The 18,496-nt window shown below is 26.1% G+C and overlaps 1 protein-coding gene across 10 annotated transcripts in view; it reads left to right on the forward strand.

The window, feature by feature from the left end:
- AP-1gamma (adaptor protein complex 1, gamma subunit) overlaps nt 1-16,529 on the forward strand; it is a 108,823-nt gene extending 92,294 nt beyond the window's left edge. For 6 of the 10 annotated variants that reach the window (XM_087154759.1, XM_087154768.1, XM_087154762.1 and 3 more), the window contains 2 exons: nt 3,987-4,085; nt 7,954-8,257. In XM_087154759.1, coding sequence (XP_087010885.1) covers nt 3,987-4,085; nt 7,954-8,055 — 201 coding nt within the window. In that variant the 3' untranslated portion in view covers nt 8,056-8,257. Of the gene's footprint in view, nt 1-3,986; nt 4,086-7,953; nt 8,258-15,137 lie in introns of those variants that run through there. The other 4 variants (XM_087154760.1, XM_087154764.1, XM_087154763.1 and 1 more) reach the window with 2 other exon arrangements.
- The last annotated feature ends 1,967 nt before the right edge of the window (nt 16,530-18,496 follow it).

The following is an 18,496-nucleotide window of genomic DNA, read 5'->3' on the forward strand; positions in this document are numbered from 1 at the left end:
TTTTATGCTAAATTTAATGCAAGTTCGTTATTGCAAATTTAAATCCATTTCTAAAATTGTACAAAAATTGCCAACGCACACAGAGATAGATGTACTCTTGGCTACGTAACTTTTGCAAATGTCAAGCTATGACGCTAAGATTTACAGGGAATATCAACAACAGATGTACCAACTTAACAAAAAAAAAAAACAGAACTCAAATCGGAACGATGGTAGCACCACCCGGGGGTTATTCCGGGAACTTTTTGATCAAGGTGGTATTACCGCTATATTTTATATAATATGAGAAATTTGAATCGCACATTAGAGTATTTGCTTTTTAACGCAGTGATCCTTTTTTGCTTTTCTCAAAGTTCTTAGAATAAAAAATTTTAATGCAATATTATTTATTACAAATAAATTTTTATACAAACCACACATTTGATTTACCCCTTTTTGAAAAGTTTAATTTGTGTGATTTCGTTGTCGATCTTTTTTCGGTAGTTACTGCCACAAATTTCATCAAGTTTTAATTTTTTTTTTAATGTAATGGTGATTTACAAAATCTGAAAAAGGAACTAATCCGTTTTTTTTTCTCCGTCAAAACTGGAGAATACTGCTCATAATATTTTAATACATATTCTTTTATAAATAGATTTAACAAAAATTCTTCTTGCATTTACTACAAAAAAATTATGTACAGTTTTATTCTATACATGAGGACTTTTGTTACTTTAAATTAGTAACATATATTTATTACTATTAAAAATGGTTTTTCAGAAAGGTATTAGTGTTGGGGAGAATAGTCGCAGAAAGCTCGAAAAAATTCTGCCACAGTGTCACTTATGCCCATTGTTTAATACTCCTTTTGTACTAAATTAATTGTTTCAAAAACATTACTTAAATTATGAAATTAAAAGCTTATACAAAAATTTCAAACAGTTGATCAAGGGAATACTTTCTATCCATATGTTTTACTTTCAAGTGTGCTGTAAATAATAAACAAAAGTGTCCGAAAATTATTTTGTTAAAAATTACCCACTACTCTCTAATTTGTCACTTTCAAAAATAAACTAGTCCAGTTGAAGCTCTGTATTTCTCTCAATATTTAAACTTAAAAACAATAGAATGAATGAAAATTTTTCAAACACTATTACAAAAGTGATCTCCTTTATTTAATAATTAATAATTAAAAGCAATATAAAAAATACTACTGTAAAGGACGTATGACAGTATCTGACTGCTTTATACTCTTATGTGATCGCATACGGTGTGACTGAAATATCTGTTTAAGCCGAATTCAATTTATCTTTTATTTTTCTCATTGTGTTATAAATTATCAATCAAAATACAACTGAATCTTGATTCCTTGTTTCCGCATCTTTCATTTTACCATGTATATAGTCTTGGTTTAACAGTCTTTTCATAAACTAGTTTTAGAAACTAGTTATTCTGGCATCTATTGTTCAGAAGTTCTACCAACATTTTAAATAAAATTAAGGTATTTTCTCTTGAGAAGAAAAACAACTGATGATCAGATGGAAAAGAAAATGAGGATTCATTACAGTTTAGGGAAAATGCCTCAAGCAGCACTTATGATAATTATCATTAAATTATGTAAATGTTGATACTTGTGGTGTTGTCTGTTCAAGAAATGGTTGCAGAAGCTGAAGAAGTACTAAGTACTACTCATGAAGATGGCAAACCTCAACCAGTGCCAGCATTTAAGGAAGGCCTCAAAGCCTTAAGAAAAGCTAGGAACTTTTTGTTTTCAAATGAACAATTATCTATTACTATTTTTTTTTCTTCTCTACTATCAGATTTAAACATTTTACAGCCTTGATGAACCAGAAAAAATTTCATATAATGTCATATACTGCAACTGTAAAATATATTGAAATAGTATAACTAAAAAAAAATTTCAGTGACAAAACTCGTTAGAAAAATATATTAAACATGATTGTTTGAAAATTTTGCATCAAATTGTGCCTCTGTTTAATAATCTTAATTATGTGATAAAAATATTACACTGATTTTTTTTTTTTTGTGTGTGTGTGAAGGATTATTGTGTCTTTATTTCATAGCAATTTGTAAGGATTAGAAACTTAATTTGTTATTAGACCAGTAGTTAAGGGATTCAATTCAGAAAAAATTTCTGCTTTTTTTAACTTCTTTAATCTTTTCGATTTTCTTTTTCTATTTCTTTCAATAGGAAAGAAATAGAAAAAAAAATGGTCCTATCTATGTCGAAACAGGTATCCTTGTTTTAAAGAAAAAGGAATAGGTCAAATATCTATTGAATAAAAAGGAGTTAGCAGGAAAATTGAAAAAAAGAATTTTGTTAAATCAACTTTTTTTATTAAGCAAAACCCCTCAAGCAAAATTGTTTTCTACGTTTGTCATTTTACATCTCATTTCATCATAAGCCAGTCACATGCATTTGACCCCAAGGTCAAGCACAGTAGATGCAAAGATGCCAACTGCTCCGGACACCCCAAAATAATTTAAAAAACGGTAAATAACTACAACTAAACTTTGCAAATATTTGACTAATTTTGCTTACTTCTTAAAAGGTTTAGCATAACTTCACTGTAACAAAGTTGCGAATTATAAGCCTTTGAATTATTTAGAGATAGTGGTGGATAAAAACCTAATAAATTGAATTTATTTAACCAAGAATCACAATTAATAAACTATCACTCGAAAATATTTATTCGCTGTCCATATCAAGTTGGCATCTCTAGATGTTTTTATGCATTGGATAATTAAGAAGAGCAAATGGTTTCTTTCCTAGCTCAGAGTTCTATCTGTAATGAATTTAACTTTGTCTTTTTAATTAAAAATCAAGAGAAGTTTTATGATATCTTAACAGCAGTGATATTAATGCAATTATTTATTTTATCAAAAATTTTATTACCTGTTATAAATCATCTATTTTGTACAAAAAATAATCTGTGACTGTTGAAGTTGTTTGAAAGACTGCTGATCTAAAAGAAGAGGCAAGGGTGCCACTCTTCCATCTGAGTAAAAATTTTTCGTATTATGAAAGAAAATGGTTTTTTTTTTTCCTTAAAACTTCTAATTTTGTTCCTAGTTTTACTCCTAGTTTATTCCTAGTTTTTACTTAGTCTTTATTATCAAAATATAGGAAGTAACATCGTATTGCACTCTATTTTCAGACCATAGTGAATACTTATTGTAATTATTGTTTAATTAGTTGCTAAAATAGTCACTAAATTCAGTGGTCATTCACTAATTTATTTTATAGAATTTGTTTTGCTACACTACAAATCTTAGTCATTTTGGAGTTGCCTTTAAAAAAAATTCAAAGAAATCTGCCACATAAATGAAATTTTCAAATCTGTGGATTACACTTTTTTTTTTTTAAAAAAAAAAGCTGTGTGTTTTCCCATTTTAAAAATAGCTACACAGTAACTGTGAGTCACTTTGAATTCTCTTTGAAAGAGGAAAACTCCTCAGATTCTTTTTCTAGGTGGTCGTGATCTGTAATCAAAACTTAGATGAAATATTGGTGAAATTGTAATGTTATGTGGAAGGCCAGATTTAGTCCCATTTGCTCATACTAAAAAGGTGCAGTCACAATCTGAAAAGTTCTTTTTGGTAGATACAACAAACTTATTAATCATATTTATTTTGTTTCAGAATTCCATTCTATTTTTACATCAAGTTCTTATTTTCTTAGGTAGTTTATTTTTTAAAACTTGTAGTATTTGCAAGATTTTGTAGGCCGCTCTTAACATGCCCTCTTCTTTTTCACTCATAAATTATAATTTGAAATGCATGTTCATGAATAATTTTTATATGAAAATTACCATTTCAGATGCCAACGCTTACCTTTCCAGATGGTGAAAACATTATTAATTTATATTGAGTCATTATCAAAGCAATTAAAACAAAACAAAAAAGTCCTTTTCTGAATCGGGCTTGTTTTTGTTCCCTGACTACTGGACTTATAACCATAATAAAATCTTTCCTCTCACTCTTAGGTTTTTCAATTACAACTGCTTCCACCTACTAATAACAGCATACCAGCCAATAACATGGGTAGTATTCAACAAACGCTCAAAATCTTAAATCCAAGTAATGTGAGTAGTTTTTAATTTTTCAACAATGTCTCTTTTATTTAATTTGAACAAAGGTTTTTAAACAAGTTCTGTAGAGGACCAAGTATGTACTGTGCACAAAATTAAATATGAATTGCTCTAATAACTTTTGATCGTATTTTCACATACCAAGATGCTCCTTTATTCTTTTGAGAGTAAAAATTTAATTAACTTGTGCACATGAAATTTTAAGTTACAAAAGTAGATATGAAAACAGGCTTTTTTTGTCGGATTTGAAATCTTAGCAGAAAAATTTTCAGGTGTTGACATAGTCCGAAAAATATAGTCTTCATAGCATAGCTGCCAACTTTTATGAATTCTTCGTAAGATTTTATTTCTAAAGTAGTTGCAAAGTTTATGCTTTTATTTTCATATCTTGGATTTATAAAATTCATTTTGAACACCGCTATATATATAACTTAAACATTAATAACAAACATAAATAACTGCCAAGTATATTTTTGTTAACTTAAAATATCATCTGCATGAATCAGTTAACCTACCGTATTTTTCGGCAAAAGCGCCGCACATCGATAAAATTGAAATTTTTTGAAAAAAAGTTATAGTAAGCGCCGCAATGGCACTAAACCGGGCATATCAGCATCCTTTTAGAAGAGACCTTTAAATTACCATTTAGAATATCTGTATAATAAAAAATTAAATTTTTGTATGCATTTCATAAAGTAAAGTTTTAATTTCTAAATTATAATAAAAAATTTCTTTTTCAGCAAAAAAAAAAAAAAAGTAAACAACAAAACGATATAAAATAAAGTTGTTCTTACCAGTTTGCACCGCGCCAAAAAACAGAAGAACAGCAAAAAAATTATTTATATGTGCAGTAGCTACGCTGAACTGATTACAGAAATCAGTAAAACAATGTAATAAGAAAAGTAAAATAAAAATTTATTATAAGAAAGATTTTAAAATAAAAAGGTTTTAAAATTTATTACCGTTAACAATTTGAGGAAAAACTAATACATAATAACGAAACAGCTAATAATAACGAAATAACTAACAATAACAAGAATAATAAATAACTAAACAAGCCCCAAAAAAATTCTGAAGGAATGAGAGAAGAGGAAATAAGCTTCACTTTCACAATCTTAGGGGGTGGAATTTTAGTGGGTAGAATGCCCTCTCCTTCAATGGAAATACCCAATGTGACTCAACTTAGAAAGAGAAGAAAATGTTTAAAAGAGGGGTGTACCCCACCTCCTCCACGTGTCATTTCTACTGGAGCTGTTTAGGAGAAATCAATCAGTTATACTTTAAAGGGGTTGGGGAAAAGAAAAGGGTATGGGAACCCCTAATCCAGCATTCCAAAATTCAGCACTTAATCTGATCTAATTTTTTTTCTTTTTTTTTTAAAGAAATTTATATTGATAAGATTAAAAAAAAATCAGCTATATTCTTTTTATTTGGAATTTTATTCTGTTGAAGTAACATACTTTATTTTATCTTTTAAAAATAAAAAAGAAGCTTGAAAAAAAAAATCTGTGTCAAAGGAAACATCCGTTTCTTAAGCAGTTTAAAATAAATTGAGAAGTAAAAACATCTGCATTTCCAATGAACAAAATAAAGAAATGCAAGTTGGAAAAAACTGATCAATCAATCTTGACAGCTGGGCTTGTGCTTTACTGATTTGCCCCCAAATTTCCCTCCTCTGTTTGACCATAAATTGGCCACACCCAGTTGACATTGAAACTACCATGTAGACAACAAAATGAATTCGATCCCTTTTGCGGTTTTTTATTCGATTTATTAATTTTTTATTTTGCCGCTTTTTATTAGTTATTAACTGCTAATTTTTTTTTTTTTTTTTGTAAATAGTTAGCTTGTTTTTTTTTCTTGTTAATAGTTGTTTGCTTGTTTCTTTTATTTTTAACGTTATTAGTTTTTCGCTTGTTTTTTGTTGTTCATTGTTAGTTTCTTAGCATTAATTGTTAAATTTTTTTCTTTTTTTGTAGTTCCTTGTTAGCTTTTTTTTTTTCTTGCGAGGTAAGCGTCTTTTGTTTTAACAAAATGTTATATAAAAGAAAAAACGAGAACTATGATCTCGCTCCAAAGAAGAAACGATTATTTCTTCTTCATAGGATTCGAAATATTTCTTCTTGATTATATTATATAGATTATTATTTTGATTAGTAAAATTTCTTAAGATGAGCCAGTTTTAAATTCACCCCATCATAATCTATGATCGAAACTTGACTAAACGTATCGATTTTTCTGAAATTAACAATGGAATTGAATTATAGTAATATTAGGGGGCCATATTGGAATTTCCGAAAGAGATCCAAAGTTCGGCATTTCGTCAGTCCCGTGAGTGTCGGATTTAGGGTCCTATTACTTCCTTTTCTGTTCGCTCAAATTACAATTGCTGATGTTCTGCAGCAGATCGCGATACAGGCGAATATTTCGTCGACTTCGTTATTAATTTTTTTTAAATAGTCTTTCTCTCAGAAAATTATTTAATCTTATATAACTTTCCTTGAAAAAAATTTTTGCTACTAAAAAATATCTCTTCGGAAGCTCCGCATGTAGGAAAAAACAACTTTTTTTCGATAGCGCCGCGGCGCTTCCGCCGAAAAATACAGTAATTAAATGTGGCTCCTAAATGGAAATCTGAGAGCATTTGATCAAAAGTTATATAGCTGTTCTGTTTTTATAGTTTTGTGTACTGTACAAACATTAAATAAAGTTCAAAATCTTGTGTACAGATTCACCTAATTTTTAGAAGTAAAAAAAAAAATATATTTTGAGTTACAGAATTTTTAAGTTAAATATAGTACTCGAGACTAATTTTAGGCATATTATGAAATTTTTCATGTTCCTAATTGTCAGTCGCAGCTAGTTTTTATAAATATTTATAGTTTTATTTGTTAAATATACTTCTAAAACATTCGTTTTTCTGTTCGAATAAATTTGTTACTGCTAATAAATGAAGAGCAGTGACCAAAAAGTTGCACCATTTGTACATAGTTGTATTATAGGGAAATCATATAGTGTTTATTCAGGAAAATGTAAATCTGCAAAAAGGGTTTTAAATAGATGTAAATTAGCTGCAAGTCACACCATTTGCACAACTTTGATTTCATAATTATTAGTTTCCGAATATCAGTTAACCCAAGTAGGCAGAGCAATACCTCAAGACTAGCACCTTGTGAGTAAATTGTTAAGGAATAAGTAAATTGTTAAGCACCTTGTGAGTAATTGTCTTAAATTTGTCAGTCAGAAGAATGAGAAAATGGTACTCTGAAAAAACAAACCTATACTAGAGTTGGGGGATTATTATTATGATTAATTTTATGATATTTAAATAAAATATGTATTTGTATGTTTTCTTTTCCCTTAACTTAAATTGTCAATAAAGGAAATTTGTTAGACTGAAGCAATAATGGTTTATCGATTGTTAAATCCTTAACTCATTTTTAGAATTAAGCTGTAACTAAATTTGGAATTTTCTAAGAATTTTGTTTTAATAAGAAGTTTTAAATGAAAATTTGAAGAATAAATAAATAAAAGCACAGATTTTATTATTATCTTAATTTTTCTATATTCTAATTTTTTATTTATTATTTCATATCCATTTTTAATACCACACTATTTTAGTTTTAATTTCTATTTGATTAAGTATATCTAAACATTTATACAAACAGTACATAGTTAAACATTTTATGATTTTTTATTGTATGTATAATTTTTTGAGACAATTTAGAAACTTGTTAAATATGATATAGAAATTATTTATATTTCGACATATACATTGTGTAAGAAAATGATTAAAAGTAATAATTTTTTTAGACTTATTAAAAATTAAATCCTTAAATCTTGAATTATAATTTTTTTCCAGAGTCAATTACGAATGAAATTAAGAATATCTTATGTATCAAATGGGAATGCCGTTCTAGAACAAGTAGAAGTAAACAATATTCCTCAAGCTGTTTACATGTGAAGTGACTGGTATGCATCTTCAATGTTTTACATCTGAAGTGCTATTTTTGTCCCATTTTAAGGATATATTTTATTTTTCCACGAATTCAAAGTCTGTTTTCCTTTTTTAAACTGTTAAATAGTTTGTATATTGTATATTCTAGTATTAAAAACTGTTTTATGTACCTGTGATTTAAAATTAATAAAATTTTATTTTAAAATGATGTGCTTGTTACTTTGACAATCATTATAGATACTATTCTATATCTTGTTTCCTATTTTCTTCTTGAATGCATTAACTTTTTTATTTTGAACGATTTAATATTGCTTATTTTATTTGGAAAGATAAGTTTTTATAAAATATTCAGTTCTAAATTTCATTTTTTTTTTATTTCTCTTAAATATTTTGAATAATTGTCATATTAGGTTATTTTTAAATTATTAATATTTTCTTATTATATGTTGTTTAAATTTTTTAAAGGGTGTAATAGAAATTTTTATTTTTTTATTTAAGTTATGATTTGAAAATATATTTACAAATTTGTTTTGAGTATCTTTTTTATTATAACTTTTTATTTAAAGATTTATTTTCGAATGTAAAATTATAGACTGTTCAGTTTTGTAAGTTTTTATAAATTGAATGAAAGTTATTTTAACTCTTAATTCTTTTTATTTTGCCATTTATTATCCTCTAAATAATTTAGAACTCAAAAAACCTTCAAAGTCTTACATTAATGTAAAAAAGGAAAAATTATGTTCTTTTTTTTTATATATGTTATTATCGTTTTATATATATATTACTCAAATGAATAAGTCCAAGATTAGAATGTAATGATCACTTGCAAAGAATTGAATAGTGGACTTACCTGTCTTGCGTGAAGATTCATTCATATGGAATATTGAAAATGTTTTTTAAAGTACAGTTTAGCCTATTATGAGTTATCAGACATCTTACATTAATAATTTCTGTTAGTATACTTTTTATCACAGTGTCATCTATATTATTAATGGTTACTCTCAATATTAAGTAATATATTATTAATAGTTACTCTCGATCTATACTAATCTTGACAAAATGAGAATTTTTTATCGAATGTTTTAGAATCATTAAAAATATATTAGATACAAGTATACACCCAGAAAATTAAATAGAAATGTTATCAAAAATTTATTTCCCCTTATTGGAAAATGAAAACAAAAATTTCTTTATTAGAAATAAAATGATTTATTATGTTGAAATTTTATTGAATTTAATTTGTTTAAAATTTTCTTAATCTAATAAGTTAGTTCATATCATTTACTTTTTTTAAAGAAATCAACTGTTTCTGACACATTCGCTACTAAAAATATGAGAATCTAATGTAAAAGATTTAATTTTATAGCTGTAATACTAGGAAAGATATATCTTTTTATAATTATCAGTAGTTGCATTGCTGAATAAGTTGAATATTGTAATATTTTCTACTGCCTATCTGAAAGCATAATTATTTAACAATTGTGGACTTTTTTTTAGTTACAAATAGTGTAAACATTACGTTAAAGTAGCTAGTGTCACAAAACTAAGGAACTTGGAAGTTTGACATTTTAAGATTCACGCAGGCCACGTGACCCAATGGTGGTCCAGCAATCTTCGATCATTCTTTTTACCTCGTTCCTGGGTCACACTTGATTTATAGTAACGTTTAATTAGCTTAATGAAAGTAAATGATACTATTTATGTTTGGCTCAATAAAGCTCTTGTGGCATTAAAACTTAAATGTGACACAATTGAGATAAAATAATTAACCTGGAAAAGCTGAGATATTTCTTATTAAAATTTTGAAATAATGTATCTAAAGGAAGTATAAGTATAAATTGATGTTATAGAAGCATTAGTTAAGCTAACAACAATCCTCCAACTAAAACATTCATATCCAAATATTTTTTACATTATTAAAGTATAATATTAAAATAATTAATAAGCACTGTTTCTAAGATTTTAAGCTCAATTAAGGTTTTAAAATGTTCATAAAACAGTCACAACTTTTAGTATTTGATATTAAATTAATTTAAGACATTTACTGTTAAAATTGCATAAATGTGTCCTTTACTCACTTTTTTCTTCAATTGTCCTTTGGCAATTTTTCAAATACTGTAATTTTCACAATTATCCCACTAGTTTAAACTGAGTTCATCTTAATCAATGAGTCAATATTAAATTTGTTCTTAGAAAAATATTTAAATATTAGTTCTTTTTAAACTTTTTAGTTTAAAATTTTATATGACATATTATTTTTAGCATATTTAAACGTCTATACCATAGTTAATTATTTTATTATAACTGAGATTTTTAGTTTTGAGATATAGAGATTTATTTTTAAAAAAATTATACTCTTAAACACTTTGTCTCCTTTTTATTATTACGAAAAATGAAAATATTTTTTTTTTCTTTTAAAAAGGAATGTAGAAACCTGTAAGTTAAACATATATATAGTCTAAAAATTAGCCCTTCAATTTTACCTATACACAAACGTTTCTTTTTATTCATCATTGAAAGAAACTGACAACAATTGAGAAAAGTTGCACCAACAGAAGCAACAAAATTCAGTCATTTAAGTTGTAGTGAGATTAAAAGTGTAGATAACCCATTGATACCTTTTTGGCATAATTCTATTTTTTTTTTAACCACACTAAAAATGCTATTATTAATTTATTAAAAATTTTAAAACTTTATATGGTTTTTATATAATTTTATGATTATCAGTTCTCATCAATACTTTTTATTAAAGTGTTTTTATTATTGCTTTAATTTATTTGTTTCATAATGTTCGAATTCTACACTAAACTTTCTGCATGTTTTGAATTTTATTGAAATTTACATGCTTTGTTTTATGTATAAATTTCTGACCATCCATGTTTAATATGAATTTTCACCCAGTTGTTGCAATAAATTTCATTACAAACAAAATATTTGTTTTTTCTTATTACTAATATTAAAGTAGCATACAGTTTTTTGACATATTTGAATATGTGTCCTAAAGTATTTTATTAAATTATCAAATACTGTTTGAAAATTCAAGGATCTTGGAAAAGTAAAGTGGTAGAAAAATATATATACTGAAAAATATTTTTTTTAGTATTTAATTTTTTTAACATACATTATGGTGGTTGCAATTCTTTTAAGCCTTCCGAATATAGAGTTATATAAATTTGTAATAACTTTTTTTATGTGTTTTTGCTTTGGAAAAAGCAAACCCATTATTGATAAGTTGTCTTATTTTATATTCTATTTTTATTAATATATTTTGTGATAATCAGGTGTGTATTAAAGCCTTAGTCCTATTTTTCAATCAATGTTAGTCTGAAAAATTAAATGGAGCATAATTCCTATTCGAATAACTTCTTAATTTTTTCTATATTTGGAAATTAAAAGAATTTCATTTAAAAATACTATCAGAAAATTTAGAGAAATAGCATTCTAGCATAAAAATATCGAGAAAAGCATTTTGTTTTATATTCATTGCTAGAAGTGTTATATGCATCGAAAACTGAATAAAAACAGTATTTTGCTGGCACTTTTTATTTTTAAGAGCATAGAATCCATTGTTTCACAGTATGCCTTAGAATAGATAGGTTCAAAAATCTGTTGTGACCTTAGAGATAATTTTTTTTTATTATTGCCAATTATTAATGATTGCTAATTAAATGTCCTTTAATTCCAAACTGCGTTGCATCCTTTTCTTTTCTAGACATATACAGTAGGGAACCGATTATCCGGAACGATCGGGACCATCGATATTCCGGATAACTGATTTTTCCGGTTTTCTGAATCGCTGCAAAAAGCCGTTTTTTTATTGTTAAACCCAACTAAAAAAATTAAAAAAATGGAAATAATCTTAAAAGGAAGAAAAAACGATGAAGTAATACACTAATGATTATTTCCAAAATGATGGTAATTAAACATCTTTAAAAAAAGAACGAAAAATCCTAAAATCTTATGACGAAAAAAATTTTTTTTTTTAAAAATGACGGGAAAACTAATCGAATTTCGTTCCGGTTTTTTGGTTTTCCGATTTCCGGATAACGGGTTTTGTACTGTATATGAAATGCTATATGAAGAAACATTTTAAAGATAAAAACTTCAACATAAGCATCAACTTGCATATTTTTGAAAATTTGAGAACAACATAAAAGTACAAAATATAATATTATAAAACTGCTCATAAACAAAATACACAGTCATAAAAATAAATATCTTAGCTCACTAGAGTCTTCCAAATTGAGGTTTTCACATAATTATGCATTATATAAAGGCACTTTTTCATTAATTGAGATCCATCATCATGATTTTTGTATTTATTAAAGAAACCTTGCTTCTAAAAATAAATATCTGAGACTTCTTGGAACAGAGAGACATTAGCAAGAACAATACTAGCTCATTTTTATTTTTTCTGTCGGAATTTGAGATTTAAAATTTTTTTTTAACACATATTGAAATTAAATTATATCATATAATGTTGAAAAGAAAATGTATATTTATGATAAATGTTAATTTTACAAAAAATTTTCTCATCTGTAAAAGAGTAAGCAAAGTGTCGTACAAAGAATTCCAAAAACAAAATGTGTATGTAAATTCGAGAATTGATATAAGTTATTTATTTTAAAATTACTGTGATAGTCTCTGCAAAAATGCTAAATCTTAATAGTCTTTTTATAAATTGCACTATACCAAAGTAGTGTTAGACATAAATTTAATAAAATTATAAAACGACGAGGGTGATTTTAAGAACAGGCATTAATATGGTTTACGTGTTAAATTAATGATGAAATAATTAAGTGTTCTTTCAATTGAAAAGTTGTGAAAAATGAGCACTAATTCAAATTTTATCTGTATATATATATATATATATATATATACTGATATAGGACAAAATAATAGGAACACTACATTGTTTCACTATGCACAGGTGTTCCTATTATTTTGTCCTGTACCTGTATGTGTAAATCATCTGCAAATAGCAGTAAAATTGTTGATATTGTAATTTGTTAAGAATCTAGAACATACATTTATAAGTTTGTGAAGCATTTATACATAATTAGGAATAAAACCTACAATGTATTTATTTGTCGAAAAACTGCAAATAATAATGATTTGCTATAATTTTTACCACAAACAATTATGTGGTTAGGAAGTTAATGCTTTATGAAATTTGAATCATAGCTTGAAATATGAGGAATTATGATTTATTCAGTTTAACTTCAAATATGTTCTTGTCCTATTTATATTACATATTTATATTTCAATATATTTTTCTTTTATTAAAGATTGAAAGTATTACACACAAAATGTTAATTTTTAGAGCAGAACCTTTATTTCTTTATGCTTTTATTTGTCAGTTGATCATCTTTTATTTATGCTTACATTATTAATTTGCTGAACTTTTCTGTGAAAACCTATTTTTTTAAACTTGCAGTAAAAGTTTGTAAACTAGGAAATTAATTTCAATATGTACCATACTGTCACCTGATTTTCATGCTTTTAATTCAAAATTCTAATATTCAAGATTCATGCTTAAATTAAAAACAAGGATAGCTGATAGCAGACTACAACCACTCTTGAAAAGCATATTTCTGAGAACATGTACAGTGCAAACAAAACAAAAAAAAGAATCACCTTATATAACTTTTGACCCAACGATCGGATTTTGGCTTGCTTAAGACTCGATCTTAATGGTTAAAAGGGAGGACCTCAAATATGCTAATCAGTTAGTGCAGACAATATTTTAAGTTTTGAAATCAGATGCAGAAATGTACTTTCTCTGAATAAATATACCTTTTTTGACGAATTTGGATTTCTTAACCTCAAAATATAGGGCTCAGGAGAGAAGTTGAAAATTTGGACCCCTTAATGTTAATTTTATTTTTTACCTATCTCATTTTATCTTGAAAACTTTTAAACGAATTTAAAATTATTGCACACCATTATGAAATTCGTTAATCCAAAATAATTCTATACAAAAAAATTATTTTTAATAATTATTTATTATTTTATTTAAGAATATTAAAAAAATTGAATTTCAAAGTAAACGCAATTTTACATCATTTATCAAATTATGTTTACATAATTACTCTCAAAATCTAAGTAATTAATTTTCTAAGGCAAAATCTAAAATTTGAACAAAATCAGTCAAATAGACCTAGGGAAATATAATTTTAAAAGAAGTCAGATATTTAAAATTCGATTTATCAGGAACTATTGAGCCGATTGGATTCATATTTTTCATTTTGTCTTATAAAATTATAATCTGTAAAGAAGCATAAAAATTTGTTTACCTAGCGCTTCAAAAAATTTTCGACTATTATTAAATAAAATAATAAATGATTACTAAAAAAACTTTGCATGGATATTAAACATTTTTTTATGCATGGATCTTTGAATTGACGAATTTTATGATTGTGTGTAAATATTTTTAATTATCTTAAAAAGTTCTGGAGATATGGCAAAATACCCAATAAGTAAAATTAATATGAATGGGTGCTAACTTTCAACCACTCTACTGAACCAAACTATTAGAACTATATACCCAAGATTGCAGTTATTACCTATAGTTTGGGGATCAGTAATCATAATCTGTATGAAAAGAGGTATGTTTATACAGAGAAAGTAAGATTTCGAATCTGATTTTTCAATAATTTAAAATATTGTTTGCTCTAACTAATCAGCATCTTTGAGGTTATTACCTTGATAGATTGTGTCCTAATGCGTAAAAATACGATCATCAGAACAATAGTTATTCAAGGAGATTTGTCTTTATTTCAACACTGTATATATGTATTTTTAGTATTAATGAATTATCTGTTACTTTTTTTAAAAACAAATCTGATGATAATACTACTTAATTTTAATAACATATCAATAACCACTTAAATTCTAAGTATAAAGTTTTTAAAATTTATCCCAAAGACGTTAGAGATATTAGTCATTGAAGAACCCTTTCTAGTTTCTTCAACTCAGTGAAATAAAATGCTCTGAGGGTTTTGTGTTCTACTATGTATTGTTAAAAGCATACTGTTTTATTGATTATGATCTCAAGTCATCAACTATATTTTTCTTTTTTTATATAGAAATATTTCAATTGTGATGGTTGGATATAAATTTCCTGGGCTGTAAATTGTTGAAATTTCAACATTATGCCATTAAGACTGTTTTCAAGGAAAGAGATTTTTAGTTTGGAAGTAATGGCAGTTAGAAGAAGCAGTATTTAGGAGCTTTTTAAAATTATATTTTGCACTTAATCATTCCATTGTTAACTATATAGTTGTACAGTATAATTTTTAAATTAAAATTCATATACATATATATTTATATTCATTTAACTAATGACTATGTTTGGAAGAAAAAAAACTTTCATACTCTTTCTAAATTTTGTGATACTGTTTTTCGTAACTTACAATTATGGCTGTCAAAAATTATAGAATTTGATAGTAAAATATTTTGTTATTTTAAATTTTTCTTTTATTTCTTTGAAACTCTTGGTGTATTGAACTATATTTGATATCTGAGTTAGTATTTCTTACTTTTATTTGAACATAATTAGTCTAATAAAAAAATTTTGTTATTGTAAATATGTATATTTAAAGTATTTGATATTAAGACTTAGCTTATTTATTAATAAATTGGAATAAGGTTTTTTTAGATGATTTTTTTAATATACTAATCAAAATGTTGAGATTGTCTCTATGGTGCCAGAACTATAATTGGTACATTCTGCCTTATACAAGCATATTTTCCCTACATTTTAGAAGCTAATTATTTGATTTAAAATTTACTTTTGTTTTCTTCAAAAGCCTTATTTGAAAAAATCATAGTCCACAAAGAACTTTGCTTGTTTCAAAAATGGGTGTGGGCAAAAGACTTTTTCTATATTACCTAACTTTAATTGTGCATCAGAGTTGGAAAAATAGCCTTCTTCTACATAAAGATGTGATCACTATTTTTAAACTAGTTCTTCAGATTTCCAAATCATCTTCACTGTTTAATATTAAAAGTGTACTTATAAAGCATAAAATTTTTAAAACCATAAAAAAATCAATTTAAATAAAACATGGAATGACTCTAGTTTTGCTTACTTATTGTCAATAATGTCTGATGAAAAACTTCACCTGTTCTTAAATCTGTCGAGTATTTAATACAGGAAAGACTTTATAATTAGATCATAATTAACCTTTCAATGTCATGATTTATATACAGTAAAAGTCTGCTATGGAGACAATTCAAAATAACAAGCAGAATTGTTGTTATAATAAACTTGTCTTTATAAACATATTTAATGTTGAAATAACAGTAAAAAAAGCCAAAAGATTGAATAGACATATTTACTTCGTATTCTTTTATTTTGAACAGCTCATTTGATTTAAAATACATACCTGGAGTAGACTGCTTTTACCAATAAAAACAACTGGACTTGTAGATTTTGCAATAATGCAAGCAAAAAAAAAAAAAAAAAAAAAATGAAAGGACGTAGGATAGCTTTTGACATTATCAATAATACTGAATGTTGATTTAAAGCGTAAGCTGTCAAGAAGAGAAACAAGGAGTCATTGTAGATATGTGATCAACAAAAGGCTGAAAAAAATTTTCTTGGCCCACATATGACTTAATAAACATAAAGGGTTAAAACTAAAATTATTTGCCGTTTCTATATTGATACCAAAATTAAATGAAAATATCTTCCATTTTAATTTTTATATAATATTGCTCACTTTAAACAATAGAAAAATGTATTGACTGCAAAAAAAGAAATAATAATTGCTATAGCCGGAAGTTAACTATTTCCAGCTTGTTATAAACATATAATTTTTGTGTCTTTAATATTAGCATTTTGACGATGACTTGGAAACTTGTGGTAATAGCAGACTTTTCAAAATACACTGTTACATCAAGCTTTTACTGTATATATATCACAAAAAAATATTATCTCTGCATTTACTTTTTTGATTGTAGAAAAAAATCTCTTTTACCCCAATATATTTGTTATTGATTCTCAAAGTTTTTAAAAATTTTTGCTAACCAAAAAAACCTTTAAAAAACTTCTTAACTTTTATATCTTAAATCCAATTCAATTTAAAGATTTTTCTTTATTAAAACTGACATTTGTTAGAAGTTTGCTAGTGTAGACAAAAATTTTGCATTATTGGATGATTAGGAGGAATCATAAGTAATAAATGAGATTACGACATGAATATATCAGAAGAGGAAGATGATGAAACAGATATATTTTGGCAATATTTAATAATAAGACATTTATTAAAGCATAGTTTTGCAAAAGGCATTGAACATTCTGAACTTATTTAAATTTTTAGAAAGTAAATAACCAAATTCAGAAAAATATTTGCAATTTGCAGCAACTTACTTCAAATGTAAGGAAATCTTATTTAAGTTAATAAGTAGGTACTATTTCTCTATTTTCTAAATTTATGTTCTCTGAATAACTTGCATAATATTTTTGTTGAAATGTTAACATTTTAAATATCACAAATTTGTCAATGTCTTAAAGTTTGTGATATTGAAGTTTGACTGTATATATATTTATATATACTATAGTATTGACTAAGAATTGTTAAGCATATACATTGAACTTTTTAATATAAAATTTTAAAAAATAATTATTATTTTGTTTGATTCATAATACTCTTTTACCAGGGATGTGATTGACAAAAACACAAAAAAGAGGAAGTTTATAACTGTAGCATTAAACGTGCAAAAGAAAAAATGATATGAATTCAATAGCCAATCTGATAATGATTACATTATTATCTATTCAAATAAATATTAATAAATGGTAATTATGTTCTTAAATAAAATCTTGATTAAAATAATTTTTTTTTAATAATTTAGAAAACTTTGAGTAATTATGCATAAGCACGATTTTATGTATCACATCATTTTAAAAAACATTTGTCAAAGGACCTTTACGGACTTTCTTATCAGTTCTTTGTTTTTCCGATGGTCTTTTATTAACATGACTGATCTGTAGACTGCGTTTTGCAGACTTTTGATCATCAGTGTTGATAGGACAAGAAAGTTCATTTCTCACACAATTTTTAGAGACCTTAGATTAAGAATCGCGATGTTGGATTTTAAAATCGCGTGAAAAAGAATCGCGATGCCGGATTTTAAAATAGGGTGAATAAGAATCGCGATGTTGGATTTTAAAATCGCTTGAATAAGAATCGCGATGTTGGATTTTAAAATCGCGTGAAAAAGAATCGCGATGCCGGATTTTAAAATAGGGTGAATAAGAATCGCGATGTTGGATTTTAAAAGTGCGTGAATTAGAATCGCGATGCTCGATTTTAAAATAGGGTGAATAAGAATCGCGATGTTGGATTTTAAAATCGCTTGAATAAGAATCGCGATGTTGGATTTTAAAATCGCGTGAAAAAGAATCGCGATGCCGGAAAATTGCGTGAATAAGGCGATA

Source organism: Parasteatoda tepidariorum, chromosome 11 (genome assembly GCF_982258835.1).
Source record: "Parasteatoda tepidariorum strain Cologne lab strain chromosome 11, Ptep-v5.0, whole genome shotgun sequence".
In the NCBI taxonomy this organism is placed as follows: Eukaryota; Metazoa; Arthropoda; class Arachnida; order Araneae; family Theridiidae; genus Parasteatoda; species Parasteatoda tepidariorum.